Here is a 21,542-nt window from a genome sequence, read left to right as displayed (position 1 = left end):
ACCTTCCTCTCACAACACAATCCAAAACATATGAATCCAAGAATGAGTTCAAGCAAAGGTGTGTTCCTTTTTCCTTTCGTGTTGCGTGAGTTGTTCCGTGGCAGGGCTGCTGTCTTATGTGTGCGTGTTTGGTCGTGGCAGCGGTAAGTCGTACTCTGCCTGCTCGAATGCGACGGGATCATAGTAGAAGGCATGCACCTGTTTGCCCTCGAACCATCTGCCCTGCAGATTCCGGACGGCCTTCCAACCGCCGGCCTCGCCCGTGAACTGGACAAACACACGCACGTCTGCCGTCCCCTGCTGCGCCTGCTGCGCCTGATGCACAAGCACGCGCTGGACGATGCCGAACTTGGCGCACTCGTGGGCGACGTCGTCGACGAGCTCCTGCTTGTTGTCGGGCTGCAGATCCGCCGGTGACGCCATGTTAAGCAGCACAACCACACGCGATGCCGTCGCGCTGCCGTACTGCACCGCTTCCGCTTGCGCGAGTGCGGACTGCGCGCCGTTGACGATCCGCCCACGTCCTCGAGTAGAGGCGGAGGACGCGACGGTGAGCGGCTCGAGCATGCCGTTGGCCGAAGCGCCCAGCCCGCTCCCCGGAACGTAGCCGTACGACGTCATGAGGCGCGACGCGAACGTGGTGGGATCCGATGGTTCCGAGGTGGAGGGCGAGGCGCTGGAGGCGATGGGTGCTTGGACGGAGCTTAGCCGCGCGGCGATGGCTGCTGCTGCGGTTTGACGGGCTGTCAGCGATGCGGATGCAGAGGTCGTCGACGGCTCGCCGGCAGCAGGTAATGGCGGTCGTGATGGCGGGGGCCCTGGCGGTGGACCAGGAGGCGGACCAGGCAGTGGGCGAGGCGGACCAGGCAGTGGGCGAGGCGGACAAGATTGCGACATGGCAAGCCTGCGTAGATACGCTTCTTCTCCCGTAGCCGCGTTTGTGATCGCGACTCTCCTCTGGTACGCTTCCTCGCCACTCGACGGAGCTGTCGCCGCTACGGCATCACTCGCGTTGCTGGAGGATGCAGCGGCAGACATGGCTATACGACGAGCATACGCTTCTTCTCCGGTCAACGGTTGCATTGTCCTACTCGGCGTCGCTTCTTCCTTCTGGGCGTCATTGTTCTGTCCATGGAGCGATGCTGACGATAAAGGCTGATTGAAACGTGTCGACCCCTCTCTCTGGCCGTCATCAGGCCAACGACGCTCGTCATGGTCGCATTCTTCTTCTTGCTCGTCATAGACTCGCCCCTCTTGCTCCCGTTGCCACTGCTGAAACTCAAGTTCGGCCTTGCGCCTCTCGTGGACCAGCTGCTTGTACGCCATATAGTCGTTCGGAACGCGCGGATCGTACTCGGCGTTCATGTTGGGTCCACCGGGCGGAGACGTGCCACGCTTGCGCTTCTTCTGTATGGATGCGGAAGAAGCTTCAGTTGAGCTATTCCCAAATCTGGGTCGAGTGGAACAGTCTCGTGACTTACCTTTTTTCTTGCAGCACGTTTACCTGCATTGGTCGACAAGAAGCCGTTGACGTCCGCGTCTTCGTCCTCTCCGGCGTCCACGTCATCGTAGTTGTGGCGAACATCCCCACGAGCCTCAGCGGCTTTGCGAGCAAGCGCCTTGTCTCGTTCGATGTCCTGAGGCGGCAGGGTGAATGGCGGTGGCTCCGATACGGGATATTTCTCGAGCTGTGAACTGAGCCATTCGTCGTCTGTTTCCGAATGGGGCAAGGCTAAGGCGGTGAGTTTGAGATCCGAGTTAGCAAGACCAGCGAGCGTTCTGACTGCAGCTTTGTCGGGAGCGGCAGATGACTTGTCTGCGTCTGCAGTAGAAGACTCCGATGCGACGGGTTCGGTGGCAGCAGAAGCACTGGCGGATGAGGATGCTTTCGGGCCAGCTCCAGGTGCGCGGCTCAGGGAGCCTTTCGGAGGCTCGACAGTGTCTGCTCCTGAGGGCGCGGCGGGAGCGAACGAGGCTACAAATGCGACGTTTGGCCTTGGTTTTGCCTTTGCAGAAGCAGCTGTGCGACGTGGTGCGAAACGGAGCGCGGCAGACCAGCCTGTGCCACCTTTCGCGGAGGGAGAGGGCGAAACATTGGAAATGAATAGCAACAAGTCAGTGAGCATTGTTATCCACATCAGTCTTTTGCGCGGACGAGCTTCCGCCTACCACAACACCGCAATGCGGTTCGCCCTGTCTGCGTTCAGCCATGGCACAGAACGGTGCGAGGAAGAGGTGCTCTGTGGGTGCACGCAAACGAGGTTGCTTTCAGAAGTGTACCTGAAGTCTTGGACGGACCAGCCGCATCACTGGCAGCGCTAGCTGCTGCATCTTTGATCGAGGTCGAGGGGAAATCGCTTTCCACGAGTTGTGAGGTGCTCGCCGAGGGTGCTTGCGATTGGGATGTATCCTGCTGTGATTCCTTTGAGGGTTCAGCAGTGTCAAAGATGCCAGAGTAGAGCGAGGCGCCACGAAACGCCTGATTCGGGGCGGGCATCCTTGAAAGAACAGGATATGGTTCGAGTTCAGAGAAACATTAGTCCTATGAGGTACGAATCTTCCGTGACTTGATCGTTGTAGCAATGATAGGTGCGAGGGAGTACAACCAATGGCTGCTATGCAGTACGGTAACAGCAGAACCGGAACACGGAATGACAGAAAAAAGGGTTCAAATTGGCACAAATTGGCACAAAGTGCACGCGCCATGTCAAGGCATTCCTTCCTCTGCCTCTTCCACCATCAACAGTCTTTCAATAGCCCGTCCAGCTACTCCAATACCAGCGCAACCTGCTTCTACTGAGAGGCATAGAGGCAAACGCAGGTGTCAAAAGCTCAAGCTAGTCGAAATGCAGGCTGCCGGTGCTGCCGGCGCCTCGACGATCAAGGCAGGCGCGTCTTCTTCCTCGACCGAAGCCACAACCTCCTCGCTCCTTCTCTCGACGCTCGGTGCATACTCTGCCCTCACCAAACAACTTTTCTCGTTGATAGAGAACCCCTCCGCCTCCAAATCAAGAATAATAGCTGACGCATCAGCAGGCAAAACATGGACCGCAAACGACATCACCGGCATCCTTTCCGCGCTACACGATGTAGACCAACTCTTGGCTTCGCGCATCCAGGTTGCCCACCAGCACGCCATCAACCAGTCCCGGATCGAGCGGCTACAAGCGCAGGCCAAGCGGAAAGATCGAGAGACGAGGCGGGCTATCTTGGAGCTTTCCCAGATCCAGTCTGAGCTGTCCGAGATCACGCGGTTGTCCGAGGACGAAGTAGCGTCGATCGAGAGAGCGGAGAAGCAGCCGATTGGACATGCGACGCTACTGGCATATGCGCAGAGGCTGGCTCGGTACACCTCGGCGCCGCCTGGATACAAGTTGCCTCAGCTAGCATCGGCGACGGCTGCGCAGGACAAGGATGCTGGAGAAGCCGTGAAAACGGAGCAAGGCGTCGACGGAGCGCCAGCCGAACAGATCTCGTTGGGACCGGACTACAACCAGTACGCAAAGAGAGCAGCGGCGTACTACGATCCAGCGATACCGTCCATGCCACAGGAGATGCCGTTCCCGTCCGATGCGATGATGCGACAGGGCATCCTGAACACCCAAGAGATGCTCAACGGCGCGCCAATGGCCGAACAGCCTGCGGACGAGATGGTGGAGGACCAGGACGAGCTGCTGCCAGCTACAGACTTTGCTGCGTCTTTCTCGAAACTGCGCGAACAGCAGCAGCGACAGCAGGATGACGAAGATGCATTTGATCTGGATCTCAATTGAGGGGTCTTCCGATGCTTGACCTCATTGCGTCCCTGTATTGAGCACTTCTCGCTCCAGCCCGATCTTTTGCTGTATCTATACCCTTGTCACTTGCGTCTCGATGCAATCGTGGCATCTTCGCCGGTCTTCATGTTGTTCTGTGTGACTTGTTAGGGATGAGTCGAGCACAACACCGAACTTGCTCAAGTGTGTTAGACCGTGGCCTTCTTATTTCCGAGACAAATTCGTGACTCGTACGACTGGTGAAAATAGCATGTCTGCACGTGACTTTGATTCGATATTCCAACCTTGAACGGAGTAGCAAGATTCGTCCGGGCAGCTGAGCAGTGTGCAGCGCAGACGGAGAAGAAATTTGACTGCGCATTCGTTGTAGCTGAGCGAAGACGAAGACGAATGAGAGACTCGTCACAAAAGAGCGCCGCTCGCCATCCACGCCTTGCTTCTTCTCCTCACGGTTTCAAGCAGTAAGTACCTTGACCCATACGTTGCAGGCACCGATGCAGTCATATCGGACGAAGTTCAACGTTATGCTGAGCGCTGCATGGCAATCCACGACATAGCATCATGTCTCTGGTCTGGCTCATTAGTGACTGCAAACATACGCGCTATTCTTCCTTGGCTTGGCTGTTGCTGATATGCTGACATTCGCGCTTCTTGTCTTTTTCATCTTTTCCAGAGGACACCACTTATACTGGTTAGCATTTCCGTGATCAAGATGCAGATCTTCGTGAAGACCCTTACGGGTAAGACCATCACCCTCGAGGTGGAGTCTTCGGACACCATCGACAACGTCAAGGCCAAGATCCAGGACAAGGAGGGCATCCCCCCCGACCAGCAGCGTCTTATCTTCGCCGGTAAGCAGCTCGAGGACGGCCGCACTCTTTCGGACTACAACATCCAGAAGGAGTCGACCCTCCACCTGGTGCTCCGCCTGCGTGGTGGTGCCAAGAAGCGCAAGAAGAAGGTCTACTCGACCCCCAAGCGCATCCCCCACAAGCGCAAGAAGGTCAAGATGTCCATCCTCAAGTACTACAAGGTCGACGGCGATGGCAACATCAAGCGCCTCCGTCGCGAGTGCCCCTCGCCCGAGTGCGGTGCCGGCATCTTCATGTCCTGGCACAAGAACCGTCAGTACTGCGGAAAGTGCAAGCTCACCTTCATGTTCGAGGAGGGCACCAAGCCCCCTACCGCTTAAACGTATTGACGGTCTCAAGGCACCGCCTACCACCCTCAACCACTGCCATGTTCTCAGGTCAACAACGGCTTTTTGATAGTGTCTTTCGATCGTCCCCCTTTTACAAAGCGCATTCTTGATGTTGGTTGGCAGGGCTGACGCTGATGTCCCTCAGCTCCGCCCTCGTCAGCCTTAACGTTATTTGATGTGTTTTCGAAATGCTCAGATTGTCGTTCTGCATGGTATATTCTCTCGAGACTGTCGTGTCTATGATTGCCTGATAGTCGTGGCTGAGTTGACCGGGAGCAAGAGATGATCAGTCCGAACGAGGGGTTAGATGAGATGTGCAAAGTGCGATGCGAGATTTCCAACGAGAGGGCGGATACAATTACAGAACAGTGAGTAGAGACGAGCGGGCTGTGCGATGCGTGTGAGGGACATTAGAGAATTGAGTGATAGGTTGGGCATGGCTAGTAGCCGCCCTCGTCGCCGCGCGAAAACTGGGCCGTCTGTCGTCGTTGGTTGTCCTCGAGTTTGGGGCAGTCTCTGATGCTATGGCCGAGACCGCCACAGACAGGACAACTAGAAACCTGGCCGCCGGCTGCCGCCAGCCTGGGGTCCTCGATGGCCGCCAAGAACGGTGGGATGCGCTGCTTGGCCTCCAGCAAGAGATACTTGAGATCCAACAGCGTCTGCTCCTGCGTGTTGGCATTGACAAACGTGGTGGCGATACCCGTCTTGCCACTACGACCGGTACGGCCGATCTGATGGACATAGTCCTCGATCTCCTTGGGCATGGTGTAGTTGATGACGTGTTGGATCTCGTTGAAGTCCAAACCCTTGGACGCTACGCCCGAGGCAACCATGACGTCCTTGGCGCCGGACTTGAACGCTCGAATCGCATACTCTCGTTCGTCCTGCGTCTTGCTTCCGTGGATCGCGACCGCTTCGACTCCCTTGAGCAAGAGATACTCCTGAATATCGTCGACTTCGTTCTTGTTGTCGCTGAAGATGATGACGGGCGGCGCGGTCTTCTGCAAGCACTCTAAGAGATACACCATTTTGGCCTCCTGCTTGACGTACTCGACCTCTTGGATGATGTCGAGCGACGCAGCACCCGCACGACCAACATTGACGATCACAGGCCGGATCAACGACTGCTCGGCAAAGTCTTGAATCTTCTTGGGCATGGTCGCCGAGAACAGAAGCGTCTGCCGTTGCTGCTTGAAGAAGCCCATGATGTTGCGCACGTCTTCTTCGAAACCCATGTCGATCATGCGATCAGCTTCGTCGAGACAGAGATACTTGCAGCATTCCAGCGTAAACTTCTTCTTGGTGAGCATGTCCTGCAAACGACCGGGTGTGGCGACGACAATGTGGAAGCCTTTGGACATGGTGTGGTGCTGCTCGGCCATGCTGATCCCGCCGATGCAGAGGAGCACACCGATCTGCGGATAGCTGCCTTGGGTGAGCGCTTCGGCGATGCCTTTGATCGACTCGTACGTCTGGCGTGCGAGCTCGCGTGACGGACAGACGATCATCCCTACAGGACCTTCGCCGCGTGTGAAAGGAAGCCGCCTTTCTTCTTCGGCAGCGAACATGATGATGGGTAGCGAAAAGGCGAGCGTCTTGCCTGAACCGGTAAAGGCGATGCCAATCATATCGCGGCCCGAGAATGCGGTGGGTAGGCCTTGCATCTGGATAGGCGATGGCTTGACGATCTTCTTCTGCGTCTTGAGATAGTCGATGACGCATTCGGGCACCTTCATATCGCGGAAGTTGGTGATGACAGGTGGCACATCGACGCCGTCCGTAAGGATGTGGTTCTTTTCTCGAATCTTGTCGTTCTCCTCCTGAGTTCGGCTGCGGATGTAGGAAGGTGCTGTCCATGAAGTGGTGAGGGGCTCGGTGTATTGGATGCCCTTTGCGAGCTCCATATCACTGGCAAGCTTACGACGTGCCGCATGCGCCTCAAGAATCTTTCGCTCTTCTTCGGCCTCGATTTCAGCTTGGGTTTTCTCGCCTTCAACCGCTAGTTTCTTCTCGCGTAGCATCCTGGCCTCGTCTAGCAAAGATCGCTGTGGTCGCTGTGCACCGCGGTCTTGTTGATCTGCATCGTCATCTTCGAGCTCTTCAGGCTTGTTTGTGGAGGACGACGAAGATGCGATGCTGGAAGGGAGGCCCCGAGCGCGAGACTGGATCTGCTGCAGTTGCTGCAAGCGGCGTTGCTTGAGGGGGAGAAACTTAGAAGAGGAACCAGCAGCCGAAGATGCATGATCCTCCTCGTCCTCCTCCTCGTCCGAATAACTGTAGCGTGGACGATCGTCTTGTGATTGCTGAAGCATGCGCCGACGCTTGAGAGCCTGGACCGCCGACATGGACGACGATCCCGCATCTGCGTTCGACTGTGCAGCAGCTACGGCTGTGGATGAACTGGTAGAAGCCGTTGGTGCCATGACGAGCGAATGAGAGGGGGGTTGCAAGTGGTTGAAGATGAGGTGTCGACAGAGAACACGAAAGAGGCAAGAGGGTGCAAACAAACTGAGCTCCGATTTCCGAACTGCTGAGCTTTCTCGATGAGCGATCTAACACAATTGTGTTTTTGTTGAGATCAACACTTTCTCTCGGCTGTCGGCTCAGACGTAAGTGGAGTGACGTGCTTCCTCTTCGTGAATGCTGCTCGACGAGAATGACTGTCTCTTCGCAACTACCACGACGACGACCATCACCACCATCACAACCTCACGGCTGAACAAAAAAACCACCTACAAAGAGCTACGCCGATTCCCGATCGCAGCTTCTCTCTCACTCGCTATCACACACTCAGAGAGATTTCTTCCGCATCTCCACACACAGCAGGCTTACCATTGCCACAACTTTGCGATAAGCTCAGCACGATCGTCCAACACCCACGAGCATACTCCCACATCTATCTGGCCGCAGCCTCTCCCGCATGACCGAATCGCCGTGATTTATCCACCATGGAGGACGAGGATTCGTGTCGTATCTGTCGCAGCGGGCCCGAGCCTGGCGCTCCCCTCTACCACCCTTGCAAGTGCACCGGATCGATCCGCTACTGTCATCAAGACTGCCTCGTACAATGGCTTCAGCATTCTCGCAAAAAGTACTGTGAGCTATGCAATCACTCTTTCATCTTCCACAAAAAGTACCGCAACGACATGCCTTCCGATGGCAAGCTTCCTCGGTATCTATACGCGCGCCGTCTCCTTATCCGCACAGTGCAGATCTCTCAACTCGCTGCACGAGCCCTCCTAGTCGGATTCACCTGGCTCGCTCTGTTGCCCTACATCAACATCACCGTCTGGCGTTTCATGTTTTGGTCCATCGATGTGGCTACGTGGATGGGCGTGCCTGGTTCTGTTCATCCCTGGGACATACAAGTGCCACCAGCAGCCAACAATTCGCCCTCCCACTCCTTGGACGCACAAAATGCTACCGCCATCCCAACTGCTTCTTCTGGCTCTCTTGGTCGGTCCCGCAACGGCGCGGCGTTGGCGCCGACGCCCGTCTCGCTCGCCAGCGCCAAGCTAGCCCTGAGCTCATTTACTGAAAAGCTCACTCACGATATCTTTCATGGTCAGATCCTCAGCTGCGTCATAGTCGTCTTTTTCGTCGGCGTCTTTCTTCTGCGCGAATGGATCCTTCAAAACATGCCCCAGAACTTCGACGTCCAGCAGCCCAACGTCGATGGCGTCCAGCCGCTCCAGCCATTCGCAGAGGCAGCTGCTGTGCCACCATTGGCACCAGAGCAGAGACAGGCACAGATCCGTGCCGATTTCGAGCAGAGGCGCGACCAACTCGAACGTCTGCTCGCCAGGCTTCCGGAGCTCGAGACAGAGGAGCCAGAGCAAGAGCAGGATGGTGAGCAGGAGGTGGACCACGACCGCGTTCATGAGCTCGACCTCGAACTCGATCCAGCGACGCAGAGGGAGCAGGCAAGGCAGGCTCGCATTCGTCGACTCGAGCGAAATGTTTTGCCACAATATGAATCGCCTCTACACCACGACACAGTTTCCGTGGACGAGGCTCGGGATCGTGACGATGCGATACCACCACCCGACCGTGGAGCCGATGTGGATGGAAGCGGAGCACCGCCACAGCCTCTACAATCGAGTGGGTCCTCTACACAAAACCTGCAAGACGCCCTTGGCTGGTCAGAAAACGGAGCGCGGCTGCAGCATAACTACGAGTCGATTGATACTATACCGGAATCTTCGACGCATCTGCATTTGCAAGCTGGATCAAGCAACAAAGTTGTCGAGGCGCACCACGATCGGTCAGACCTCCCTCAGGCGGAAGATCAAGGTGCATCATCTTCGAGATCGATTATCGAGCCAGTTTCGTCAGCAGACCCTGCCACCAGCCCGTCCAGCTCTGCACCAGCTCAAGACTCCGCAGCACTTGAAGCCGCTCAGGCACCCATCGAAACTGACACAGAACTCGCGACGAGGGAGGCGCCACTTGTTGAACCTATCGGAGGTCAAGACGACGATGAAGCTTGGGAGGACGAATCCGACGGCGACGACCGTGCCGCTCCTCACCAGCTCGATCCGACCGACGAAGCGGCGCTCCGGGCAGCAGCAGCCGCTGCCTTCCCTCCGCCCATCGCACACCCCATCGCCGACGACGACATCGACATTGTGGCAGCCGAAGCCGAAGACCCTGAAGCAGAGATCGGGCTGGCAGAGGAGATGGACGGCATCCTCGAAGCAGTGGGCATGCGTGGTCCGCTCTTTGGTATTGTGCAGAACTTGTTCCTCATGATCTTCCTCTGTGGTTTCGTCATGCTGGCTTTCGTCATGGCGCCGTACATCGTTGGAAGGGCGCTTGGCTCGGGTCCGGGCTTGGTCAAGTTGCTGGCACTGCCCGTCAAGTTGTTGCGGTACATCACGGATCCGGTGTTTGACTCTTTGATCGCACTGGGCGCCAACAGTGTCTGGCCCAAACTCGCTGCAGCAATAGGTCTGGATGCATCTGGCTCGCAAGGAGCAGGTACACTTGCCGCCGAGGCTGCTTCGTCCTCGACACCCGTCGCTGGCTGGGTTCAAAGGTATCTGCCTTCGATCCTCGCTCCAACAATTGGCAGCAGCAGCGAAGCCATGATTTCTCCCATCGCTGACAAAACGAGCGCCACTGCCGCAATGCTGTTTCGCCTTCTACCCGCCAGCGTGACTGCCTCGTCGCAGTGGAAAGCTGCTAGCGACGCTTTCGATATGGCGCTGGCCACGGGATTCCGAGGCTCGCTCGAACGCATAGCCGACTACATTACCGCCTTGTTCGTCCGGCTCGACGCCCATCGCAACGGCACCACGAGCACCGATCGAGCGTTCTGCGTCGCTTTCGGCCACGCGTACTGGCTGCTCATCCTGTTTATCTATCAGCACTTTTCCAAACCGGATCTGCAGCGTGCAGTGGCCGAGCAGTCGGCGCTGAAGATGTACATGGACCAGCATGTGCTCATTCTCAAAGCGGTCACGTTTATATTTATCGAGCTCATCGTCTTCCCCTTGGGATGCGGGTTGCTCTTTGACATTTGCACCATGCCGCTGCTCGCCGACGGCTCGATCGCTCAGTGGCCCGCCAAGGTCCGCGCGGCTCCGTTGTCGTTTGCATTCTTGCGCTGGATGGGCGGTACCATCTACATGTTTGTCTTTGCGCAGTACGTGAGCGCGACGCGCAAGGTGCTCAGGCCTGGCGTGCTGTGCTGGATTCGCGATCCGAACGATCCGAGCTTTCACCCGATTCGCGAGATCCTGGACAAAAAGAGTCTTACGCAGCTCCGCAAGATCGGCGCGTCCGCCGTCATGTATGCTGCCATCCTCGTGGCTAGCATGGGGGTAAACACGTACTTTATGCGTTATGCGATGGGGTGGAGCGGGCTGTTGCCGTTGCGATGGAGGCCGTTTGATCCGTGGACCGAGGTTCCGGTGGATTTGCTGATGGTGCACTTTGCTGTGCCGTGGGCGACGCAGCGGATCGATCCAGAGAAGGTCGCCGAGGCGTGGCTCACGGCGTGGTGGAAGGGCGCGTCGCGCGCTCTGAGGCTCAGCAGTTACATGATGGGAGGCGAATTCCCGGAGGAGCAACGGCGACCCAAGGGAAACGCGATCCTGGCTGCCTGGAATGCGCTGTTGCGTCGTCAGCCAGGAGAATACGTCGACGATGGCGGGCCGTGTCGCGTTCCGGCCGACGACAAGGCGATCACATCTGGGCCGCTGATCATCCCGCTCAACGCGGACGGCACGCCTGCGACCGAACGTTTGGCGGAAGCCATCACGAAGCAGGAAGCCGACGCCGAGAAACACACGCCCAAGCCCACGTATACCAACATCTACCTGCCTTCCAACTACCGCGTGCGCATCACGACCATCCTGACTCTGCTCTGGCTCAGCCACTGCGTGCTTTTCCTTGCCGGGCTCGGTGTGCCGCTGTTCATCGGCCGTGGTGTGACCCGTGTGCTGCGCGGTGGAAGCGGGCGAGAGGCAGGGCTGCATGACTTCTACTCGTACGCTGTCGGGCTGATGCTGCTGCTGGTGGCGGCGAGGCTGGTGAAGGGCGTGCGAAAGATGTGGAAGCGCAGGATCAAGCGCGCTCGGTGGGCGAGGACAACCCCAAGTGTGTACATTGCCGTGCGCGTGCTAGTCGAGATCAAGCGCGTGTTGAAGGCGGTGGTCCTGCTGGTAGGGGTGGCTGGTCTGCTGCCGTTGGTCGTCGGACTGCTCGTGGACCAATTCGTGCTCGTCCCGCTGCGATACAGGTCGACGCAGATGCCCGTGCTGCACCTGGGTCAGATCTGGGCCAGCGGCGTGATCGAGGCGCGACTGCTGCTCTTCAGCGCACGCTTCTTCGGTGTGCCCGAAACCGGGGCTCTCGCGAGATTCATGTCCAACGTCGACCACGTTGTGCGCAGCGGTCTGTATCCGCGGCCCAAAGTCAGGCTCGCGTGGAGGCGGATCGTCCTGCCCGTCGCCGTGGCTGGCTCGGCGCTGCTGATGGCGCCCGTGGGTGTCGCCTATCTGCTGGCGAGCGCGAATTGGGCGAGGGCGGACACGCGGGAGGAGGAGCAGCTGCTGTTGCGGAAAGTGTTTGGCGCGTTGCAGAGCGTCATGTTGGTGGCAGGCGTGAGGGCGGTGGTGAGGAGGCGGATGGAGAGCTGGACCGACTTGCTCAAGGATGAAGTGTTTTTGGAGAGTACCGAGTTGAAGAACTTTGAGGTCCAAGAGGACGAGAGGAGGGGTGGCAAGGCGAAGAGCGATGGTGACGGAGTGGATGGAGCGCACGATGAGTATGCGGCGGAAGGTACGTTGCCTGACGTACTGTTCGTATGATGCATTCAGTTAGTATTGGCACAGAACACAATCAGAAATCGCTCAACATGACATGGTTGAGGTGTGATCCAAGCACAAAGTGAACTAGAAGAGCGGTTTGAACCGTTTCCTCGGCCCGCCCTCAGCCGTCTGCCTCTGACCGTCGCGATCCTCATCCTCGTCCTCGTCCTCGTCTGAACGATCCACCCCCGTCTCGGCCTGCGACAATTGCTGCTGGGACGCCGCCTCCGGCTGAGGGAGCAGAAACTCGCCTGGATCTCCGCCATGCGCTACAGGGGTCGGCTGGACGAATGCCAGTTCCGGCGTGGCGTTGAGCGAAGGCGGTGTGGGCTGGAGCGAGAGCTGGGATGCGCCGGGGAAGAAGAGTGGTTGGGTCGCGTCGTCGTCATCATCGTTGTCATCGTGCGGGTGCAGGTGCGGGGGAGGGAGGGGTGTGGATTGGTTGGGAGGGAGTGTTGCTGGATTCGATGTGGTATGTGACGGCAACGAGGGGGGTGAGCGTTGGCGATTGCTGTTGGATTCGGTGGTTGAGGGACGGGTGGACCGTGTGGCAGAAGACGTTGCTGAAGCGGCGATCCTCGTCGGCGCCGGTTGAGGTGGCTGCTGTTGCTGCTGCTGCACCGACGAGCTCTGACCTTCCCCGCTCTCCACTCCCCCTTTATCGCCCTTAGTCGTCGCGATGACAAACTCCGCCGCAACCGCACTTTCCACCCTCAACCGCACAAACAGCGGCTCGTCCCCCTCGCTGAAATTCACCTCCAGTGCAACCCCCAAACTCTCAGCCAACCCCACAGTCGCCTTGAACTCCCTCAAACTAAATGTCAGCTTCACTTCGTCCAGTACGCAGTATTCTTTGAACTCCTCCACCGCCACCTTGACCTCTGTTGCGATCGCCTTCCTTATGCTTCCCCTCGCCTCGGGGAGCTCCTCCTCCTTTGACCGCGCGATGCAGGAGGAAGGAGTGCAGAGGAGCGTAATCTCGCCAGTCCGGGAGGTGGAGAGGAAATGATCGAGCCACTCGGAGGCGGTCGAGGCGTTGATGCAGAAGAAGTGTGGCGGGTTTGGGTCGGCTGTGGGCAGGAGGCCGCGCTTGGGCTCGTAGGTCAGGTGGTGTGTCTTGAGGATAGAATGGTGACAGTGCAACGTGAGGGTGAATCGGCAAGGAGAGGTGGTGGTGAGTGTGAGGGATAGGCGTTCGACGCTTCGGCCCCGGGTGCGGAGGATTGAGAGGATCGTCTAGTGGAATTGGAAGGTGGTGAGGTGTCAGTGGGGTGGATGGATGGATGTGTTCGAGGAGTGGTGGGGTTGAGGGACGCACCTTGAGCTGAATCTGACACTCGATCTTCTGATTCGACTCGGTGCTGACGCTGAGGAAAAAGTCTGGATCAAACGCGAACATGCAGAACGCCGAGTTGGTCGGGTTGATCGCTGATAGTCGGATCTGTTTGCCGGCATAGAGAAAAGTGTGATCACTGTCAGTAGCGTTCCCCTCTATCGAGAACACAGGGACCTCGAGCTTACCTGCGCCTGCCCTTTGGTGCGTGGACTGCATTGCAGCCAGAACGTCTCGGAGAATCTGCTCAAGCAGTGGAGTGCACTGTAGAAAGCTGTACGAGGAAGAACACAGAAATGTGTGTCAGCACATAAAGACAAGGACGCTTCGATGGAGAGAGAAGGCGGCATACTCTTGATATCGCTCGCCGAGATGAAGGCGTTCATAGTTGCAGAGGTGGCGAGAGAGGTTTCTTCGTCGCTGCCAAGCGGTTGAACCACTATAGCATACTTCTGAGAAGCTTGGGAGAACGAACGGCGTGATGGGCGCGGTTGATGGTTGAGAAGATGGCTGAGTCGAAGATCTTCCTTCACAAGCATTACCAGGCAAAAAGAAAGTGTTGGTCTCCACAATTTATGTTCGGCGCGTCAGAAATCACACGCGTAAATTGACAGAGCTGCAGCCTGTCTCCTTCAAAGTTGAACTATTAACAAACGAAGAGAGATTTGGAACTAGAAATTGCTTCAGTCGGCGCAGACAGCGAGATAAATGAATGCATCTCAATAAGCGTACTCGCGGACTCTCAGAACGAGACACCAAACGCAAAGAAGCAAAAAGTTCTAGCAATCGACGAGCGAAGCACAGCAAAACGAGAAAGACGAGAAAGAGAGTATGTACGTATTGATTGATTCAAAGTAGAACTGAGGCAAGAGTACGTCCAAACAGAATCGTGCAAGAAGGCAGAGGCGCTAGTCAACCTCAAGCAATGTTCCAGCCGAGACGCTCGCCCCAACCACCGTGAGCAATGGCATTGGCAATCTGCTCGACGTCCTTGTCACCACGACCGCTGAGCGAAACCACGATGTCCTCATCGGGCTTCATGGTCTTGGCGACCTGGAACGCCGCCCACAGAGCATGCGAGGTCTCGAGCGCAGGGATGATGCCCTCGAGCTCGGTGCACAGCTTAAAGCCACGCAGCGCCTCTTCGTCCGTAGCCACTGTGTAATCGGCACGGCCCGAGTCCTTGAGGAACGAGTGCTCGGGTCCCACACCAGGGTAGTCGAGACCAGCGCTAATCGAGTGCGTCTCAGTAATCTGGCCAAACTCGTCCTGCAGCAAGTAGGTGCGCACGCCGTGCAGCACACCGGGTGTGCCCTTGGTGAGCGTAGCCGAGTGGCGTGCAGTGTCGATACCATCACCACCAGCTTCAACGCCAATCAGGCGGACACTCTTGTCCTGAATGAAGGGGTGGAAGATGCCAATCGCGTTGGAGCCACCACCGACACAGGCGATGACAGCGTCCGGAAGCTTGCCCTTCTTCTCGTGCAGCTGCTGCTTGACTTCTTTACCGATGATCGACTGGAAGTCGCGCACGATCGACGGGAACGGGTGCGGGCCAATCGCTGATCCCACAATGTAGTGCGTGTTGTGAAGGTTGGTGACCCAGTCCCTGTTGGCCTCGTTGATGGCATCCTTGAGCGTCTTGCTTCCGCTTTCGACGGCCACCACTTTAGCGCCTAGCATCTTCATGCGGAACGCGTTGAGCGACTGACGACGCACATCCTCCGATCCCATGTAGACGACGCACTCCATGCCAAACTTGGCACATGCCGTCGCCGTCGCCACACCGTGCTGACCCGCACCGGTCTCGGCGATGATCCTGGTCTTGCCCAATCTTCGCGCAAGCAGGATCTGACCCACAGCGTTGTTGATCTTGTGCGATCCGGTGTGGTTGAGATCTTCGCGCTTGAACCAGATCTGAGCGCCACCAGCTGCCTTGGTCATTCGGTCGGCAGGATACAGCTCCGAGGGGCGACCAATGTATTCGTAATAGCTCTCAAACTCCTTCAAGAACTCGGGGTCCTCGAGCGCATCGAAATAGGCCTTCTCGAGCTCCTGGTGGGCATCGAACAATGCCTCGGGGATGTACTGCCCACCGAATTTGCCGAAGCGAGGAGGTCGAACCTTGCCCTCGCCGTCGACAATGGTGTCGAGGCCAGGAACCGGCGGCCTGTCTGCGCTGACGACACCGTCGACCTTGGGGATGGGCACCGAGTCTGGCTGGTCAATGACCTGTTTGATGTTGAGCGGCTGCTTACGCTGGATGCCGCCCTCGTTCTTGCCCGTGATCTCGGCACAGTAGGCGCGCGCGGCCTCAACGCGAGCAGCCGTGTTGGCAGGAGCCTCTTTGAGCTTGGCGACCAGCTTGCTGCCAATGACGACACCGTCAGCGTGCTCGCCGACCTCGACAAAGTGCTCGCGTGTCGAGACACCAAAGCCGACGGCGAGCGGAATAGAGGTGATGCTGCGAATTTTGGAGATGAGATCGGGAAGCGAGCTCGATACGCTCGTGGTGGCGCCGGTGGTGCCCATCTTAGAGACGACGTAGATGAACGAGTCGGCGAGCGAGGCGAGGTGCTTGATGCGCTGCGTCGAGGTGGAAGGGGCAATGAGAGGCACATACGAGAGGCCGTGTTTTGTACACGAGGCACGGAAGTCGGCGGCCTCCTCGGGGGGCAGGTCGACCATGATGAAACCGTTGGCGCCAGCAGCTTTGGCGTCCTGAACCGCCTTTTCTTCGCCGTAAGCGAGCGTGGGGTTGTAGTATCCCATGAGCAGAACCGGCGCCTTGAGACCTCTTGAGCGTGCCTGTCGAATGTAGTCGAGACATTGCGTGTAGCCGACGCCATGCTCAAGCGCGATCTGGTTGCTCTCCTGGATGGCGGGACCATCGGCTTGAGGGTCAGAGAACGGAACGCCGAGCTCGATCACATCGGCACCTCCCTGTTCAAGAGCGAGAAGCACCTCGACCGTGTCGTCCTTGGTGGGGAAACCTGCGGTGACGAAGCTGACAAAGACGGCCTCGTTCTTGGCTGCCTTGGCGGCAAAAGTTGCTTTGATCTGATCGGTCATGGTTGCTGATACGTTGTGACAGGGTCGAATCGACTTGGCAATGGACGTGGACACAGAAGTCGTTTGGTTGCGAGATGGTATTGGACAAGCTGCGGATGCAAGTCTGGTCGAGGTATTTAAGAGTGCAAGCCTGCTTGGTGCAGTAAGGAGCTGCTGGCGGGCAAATGAACGCCGCAGGAAAAGGGTGAACGAGATGGTGAAGAGGCGTATTCGAGTCACCGCAGCTGGGATGAAGGCGACGGCAGTCGAGAGAAGGTTGTTGTTGTGGTGTTGGGAGAAGAAGATGAAAGGACAAAGCTCGGTTGTAGGAACACCAAGCGAAACAAGAGGTGCCAACGTACTTAGATGCGTTACTGCAAATGCAGCAGGCAACGGTGACTCGCAGAACAGTGCAACGCCGTGAGAAGGAAGCGCTCGAAGCGTGAGAAGGATGCGGAGCAAGCGCAGCAGCCACGAAGAAGCCACGCCACGAATTTTTCCAAAACGACAAGGCAGCAGACAGCGGTGTAAGAGAGGGTGGCGCAACCGAGTCAGAGGGGAGCGAGCGAAAGCGAGTTTCCCCAATTTCTTCTCGATTGGACGGACACTTTGGAATTAGTTATTAGATAAGCCTTTGCCGGTCAAACAAAACCGCTCATTTTGGTGACTCGCTTTTTGTATTCCTGTCGGACGGGCGCCAATTACAAAGTCGAGAGCTGCTTTCGAAGCTCGTACTTCCGTTTGAGAGCCCCTCGGGACGAAGTTGACAGCTGCATCCGCCGCTCATCCTGACGTTCACGGGCCGGCTCCCCCGCTCTTATCGCTACAAGACTCGTTGTCAAAGCTGCAGCATTACGCACGGACGGAGAGCTGCATCAAGCTAACACAAGTCATGTATCGTGCTCACACTCACAACAAAGCTTTGCTGTCAGTCTTGATTGAGCTCGGAAAATGGTCTCGGGTTGAATACTGTGTGTGTATGGAATTGTTATTGGTGGTAACAGACACCGCGAGAGCCAACGAGCAGGCTATCACATTCACGGGCACTCACTCTTGATGCGGAGTCGTCTCGAAAAAGATTCAGCAATGAGGTAGGGACATTGCGGGCATGAGCAGAATCCTTCCTGATGCTTGATCAGGACTTGCGCGTCTGCTCGCGGGCAGCCTTGATCAACGGAGTCAGCGTCCTCAAGCTCTCGGATCGCTTAAGGAACGGATGTGCCAGCATGCCCACCGCATCGGGACGACGCTCGGCATCCACATCCAAACTCGTCTTGAGGAAGTCTTTGAACGTATTCGAAAGATTCTCCGGGTTGTTGATCTTGGGCGTGCCGTTAGTCGCGATCAGATACAGCGCGCGTAGCGGGTTCTCGTTGAGGTACGGCGGCTCGCCTTCCACCATCTCGATGCACATGATGCCCAGACTCCAGATGTCCACCTTGGGTCCGTACTCTTTGCGCGTCACCACTTCGGGCGCCATCCAGTACGGCGTTCCCACCATCGTGGTGCGCTTCGCTTGTGACTCGCCAATCTGGGCGCAGAAGCCGAAATCGGTGAGCTTGATGTCTCCTTGCAAGCTGAGCAACACGTTGTCCGACTTGATGTCCCGATGGATCACGCCGTGCTCGTGCAAGTGCCGCAAGCCCTCGAGAACCTCGCGGCTAACCGCTGCAATCTGGCCTTCGGTCATGATGTTGCACGTCACCACATCTGTCAGGCTGCCACCCTCCATGTACTCCATCACCACCCACAGATCGCCCTTGAACAGGAACGAGTCGATAAAGTTGACAATGTTGCGGTGACGCGACTCCTTCATGACGAGGATCTCGTTGATGATGAGGTCCTTCTTGGGTTGCTGCTCCAGGTTCATCTGCTTGATCGCTACTGACACATTGGTGCCAACCTGATAGGCGGTAAACACACCACCGCTCGCGCCTTGACCGATCTTTTGCAAGCTTCGGTACAGCTTGGTTGGGTCTGCGTCGGTGCAAATGGCCTGCAACTTGGCAATCACGTCGGAATCCTTGATCGTACTCTTCTTGGTCTCTCGCCTGCGTGGCACTGCTCCGGGGCCCTTGATGTTCTTGCTGCCTGCCGAAGATGCGGACGACGCAGTTGCCGACACGCCGCTATTGGGAGGAACAGCAGCAGTACCGGCGCCCGCCGCGGACGCTTTCGACGCCGGGGCGGTCGGAGCGTCCGGCAGGCGCGGTGCAGAATCTGGTTTGGATCCCAGAGGGGGTGAAACTGTCTTTGTGCCTTGCCCTGCGGCGGGAGCCGGAGCAGGTCGCGTCGCCTTAAGTAATGCTTCTGCAGAGCTGCTGGCCGAACCAGAGGGTTGTCGAAGATCGGGGCTGCCGAGTTCTCCCGCTTTCTTTGCGTGCACAGCCCCTGGCGGCGCAGGCGCAGCTCGAGGCTTTTCGTACAGGGTGGGCTGCGTTGCCACCTTGAAGCCATCTTCGCTGCTGGCATCGGTTCGAGGTGTGCCGGGGCCGTGGTGGTTGTTGTTGCCCTTGGCTGCGCCCATCTTCTTCCACACATCCATGCCACCCTCGCTCTTTGTGGCATCCTGGTAGAAGGCGACAATGTCCATGACAGCTTGCGGGTTAGCTTCCTGATCCTGGCGCGAGATGCCCGACTCTTGCAAGAGCTGCTGCCACTCCTTGGGCAGACCTGTGAATTCGCCCGTGTCCGAGTTGAAGCCGACATGCGTCAGATGCACTGGATCGTATGGCGTCGAAATCTCGATCTTCTTTTGAGCTGAAAAGACGTCGCTCATGGAATTGACGAAGCCGCCAAAGACGCTCTTGAAGGTGTTTCTGCCGCCGGGTGTTGCGCTGCCATCACGACTCCTCTCGCGGTCTCTGCTGCCGTGCACAAAGTGACTCTGGGAGACGAAGGAAGGGCCAGCTGCGTCGCCTTCGAGGTTTGGCGAGGACTGATTCAAGTTGGGCGACAACTGATGCTGCTGAGGGCCGATGCTCGAGTGAGAGCGCTGTGCCATGACAGGAGCAACGTGTTGAGATGCGCTGACGGACGAGAGGGTGTGCAGCGTATCGGGACCCGAGGTATTGGACCGGACAGGGCGCGGAGGGAAAGGCGCATTGGAGCTCGAGGATGCGATGTTCTGCGATGACCATGGCACAGCCGAGCTCGGACCATTGATGGGCGACGCCGCAGGTGGATTACTGGAAACGCCCGAGACGCTGAAAGGGAGGCCACTTTGGGCGGGCAGACCGGATCTTTGGCCCTGCAGCGCATTGACCGAGGTGTTGATAGTCGGTTTCGGGCGATACGCTCCGATTGGGGTGGAGGAACCATTTGCAAAGGTGGAAGTAGACGCCGAGGTTGGCGAGGCAGACGGTGTCGAGCCGGACGCACCCTGAAACGCGAAGGAGGAAGTCGAGGCCATGTTGCTGCTGGGAGGAGCAGGCGCACTGCGTTGCGGCACGAGCGTCATGTCGGAGAAATCGAAGCTGCTAGCGAGACCTGTGAAGGTGCCATCCGTGTTGCCGATACCTTCGACGCTCTTGAGATAGTTGGGCGTGGTTGCGGAAGGGTCGGCGGGGGTGTAGGGTGAAGCAGGAAGCGGGCGTCCCGCAGCCTCGGCTAGCGCATCTGCGCTGCGTGGCATGACTTGAGCGCCCTGAAAGTCATGGGGATGCTTTATCACGGATCGTTTGGGTGATTGATGCATGTTGGCGAGACGGTGCTCAAGCTATGATAAGCTTGAAGCAGAGCGATCGAAAGTGGTTCAGAGCTGAATAGAGGAGAAGTTGATGATGGAGCGTGACGAAGCGTGATACAATCCTCCGAGTTGGTGGCAGCCGGTGTCAGGGATCGAAAAGGGAAGCACTGGCAGCAGCGGCGTGCGCGTGTGCGCGAGAGCAAAAACGAACTCTGACGTTAGTGGACGCGAGATGGAAAGCGTTTCCGAGAGAAAGCTGGAAAGGACACGTTGAGTGCCTCGATGCGGATGGATCAGCACGCCATGAGCTGACTGTTGGATGGATGCTACTGTAGACGCGCTGTCAAGATGAGCTGGAAGCGTGGAAGCCAATTCGGAAATGAAAACGAGCACGGAGATCCAAGATGGGGCTAGATTGAGGTGGAGGATGATGATGGCGAGGACGATAATGTTCAAGCAACAAGGTAAAGTAGATGGTGCACCGAATGCGGGTTCATTCGCGGGGCTAGCGAAGATGCAAGGGTCAAAGCGGCGGAGGTGATGGTGTTGAGCGGGCAAAGAGCTTCGGGGAGCAAAGCCGTCACTTCTCCCTCTCTAGCCGAAACGCAAGCACTTAAAAATAAAAAGGGCGAACGCACCGACACACCGGGGGTCGAACCTGTGTGTGTATGTGTGCGTGTGTGTGTGTGTGTGTGTCCTGCGTGATTGTGCCAAGCAACAGGGCGCGCTGGCTACTCACTGTATTGCTCCAAGGGGGAAAAAGGCATCTGCTGTCATTCAAGACTTGCGACACTCCCGAGGCAGGGAATAGTGCAAGTGTGCACGCACCCGCAACATGTGCTGCGCGCCCAAGTTGAGTGACAGAGCACGAGGAGAAAAGAAAAACACAAGCCCAAGCCCACAAGCAGGTCCTGCATTGTTTCTCAGTCGATTTTGAATTCGAGGGGCAAGCTGCTTTTTCTCGTTTCGGAAATGAAGAAAAAGGGAGAAAAAAAGAAAAGCAAGAATCTAACCATTGTCCACCACGACGACATCCGCACCCTCGAGCTAAAAATCAATGAAAGGAGCCCTGAGACTGCACCCTCGAATTGCTAGGCTTGATAAGGAGCAGCTCAGGGTGCACAGTAAAAGTCATTCGGTGCCTGATTCCATTTGTTGGCTTCGCAAGTTAAGC

At 57.3% G+C, this 21,542-nt stretch overlaps 8 protein-coding genes across 8 annotated transcripts; 3 read left to right on the top strand and 5 right to left on the bottom strand.

Annotated features, from left to right (window-relative positions):
* Positions 1-114: 114 nt before the first annotated feature.
* Positions 115-2,497, bottom strand: EX895_002156 (uncharacterized protein; the record flags this gene model as incomplete). The annotated part of the gene is made up of 3 exons (XM_029882755.1): positions 115-1,407; positions 1,482-2,068; positions 2,281-2,497. The coding sequence occupies 3 exons, from the start codon at positions 2,495-2,497 to the stop codon at positions 115-117; spliced, it is 2,097 nt and encodes a 698-aa protein (XP_029740900.1).
* A 349-nt stretch (positions 2,498-2,846) lies between these two features.
* Positions 2,847-3,773, top strand: EX895_002155 (uncharacterized protein; the record flags this gene model as incomplete). The annotated part of the gene is made up of 1 exon (XM_029882754.1): positions 2,847-3,773. One exon carries the CDS (start codon positions 2,847-2,849, stop codon positions 3,771-3,773), a length of 927 nt encoding a protein of 308 aa, XP_029740899.1.
* Positions 3,774-4,488: 715 nt separating this feature from the next.
* Positions 4,489-4,968, top strand: EX895_002154 (uncharacterized protein; the record flags this gene model as incomplete). The annotated part of the gene is made up of 1 exon (XM_029882753.1): positions 4,489-4,968. The coding sequence occupies one exon, from the start codon at positions 4,489-4,491 to the stop codon at positions 4,966-4,968; it is 480 nt and encodes a 159-aa protein (XP_029740898.1).
* A 449-nt stretch (positions 4,969-5,417) lies between these two features.
* Positions 5,418-7,403, bottom strand: EX895_002153 (uncharacterized protein; the record flags this gene model as incomplete). Its single annotated transcript, XM_029882752.1, has 1 exon — positions 5,418-7,403. One exon carries the CDS (start codon positions 7,401-7,403, stop codon positions 5,418-5,420), a length of 1,986 nt encoding a protein of 661 aa, XP_029740897.1.
* A 723-nt stretch (positions 7,404-8,126) lies between these two features.
* Positions 8,127-12,296, top strand: EX895_002152 (uncharacterized protein; the record flags this gene model as incomplete). Its single annotated transcript, XM_029882751.1, has 1 exon — positions 8,127-12,296. One exon carries the CDS (start codon positions 8,127-8,129, stop codon positions 12,294-12,296), a length of 4,170 nt encoding a protein of 1,389 aa, XP_029740896.1.
* An 84-nt stretch (positions 12,297-12,380) lies between these two features.
* EX895_002151 (uncharacterized protein) lies at positions 12,381-14,015 on the bottom strand (the record flags this gene model as incomplete). Its single annotated transcript, XM_029882750.1, has 4 exons — positions 12,381-13,532; positions 13,615-13,737; positions 13,818-13,903; positions 13,982-14,015. 4 exons carry the CDS (start codon positions 14,013-14,015, stop codon positions 12,381-12,383), a joined length of 1,395 nt encoding a protein of 464 aa, XP_029740895.1.
* A 532-nt stretch (positions 14,016-14,547) lies between these two features.
* On the bottom strand, positions 14,548-16,701 carry EX895_002150 (uncharacterized protein; the record flags this gene model as incomplete). Its single annotated transcript, XM_029882749.1, has 1 exon — positions 14,548-16,701. The coding sequence occupies one exon, from the start codon at positions 16,699-16,701 to the stop codon at positions 14,548-14,550; it is 2,154 nt and encodes a 717-aa protein (XP_029740894.1).
* A 1,114-nt stretch (positions 16,702-17,815) lies between these two features.
* EX895_002149 (uncharacterized protein) lies at positions 17,816-20,377 on the bottom strand (the record flags this gene model as incomplete). The annotated part of the gene is made up of 1 exon (XM_029882748.1): positions 17,816-20,377. One exon carries the CDS (start codon positions 20,375-20,377, stop codon positions 17,816-17,818), a length of 2,562 nt encoding a protein of 853 aa, XP_029740893.1.
* Positions 20,378-21,542: the final 1,165 nt, after the last annotated feature.

The sequence above is a fragment of the Sporisorium graminicola genome, chromosome SGRAM_13 (assembly GCF_005498985.1).
Source record: "Sporisorium graminicola strain CBS 10092 chromosome SGRAM_13, whole genome shotgun sequence".
Classification (NCBI taxonomy): Eukaryota; Fungi; Basidiomycota; class Ustilaginomycetes; order Ustilaginales; family Ustilaginaceae; genus Sporisorium; species Sporisorium graminicola.
The sequence above is the reverse complement of the archived record's forward strand: the minus strand, read 5'-3'. Positions and strand labels throughout refer to the sequence as shown.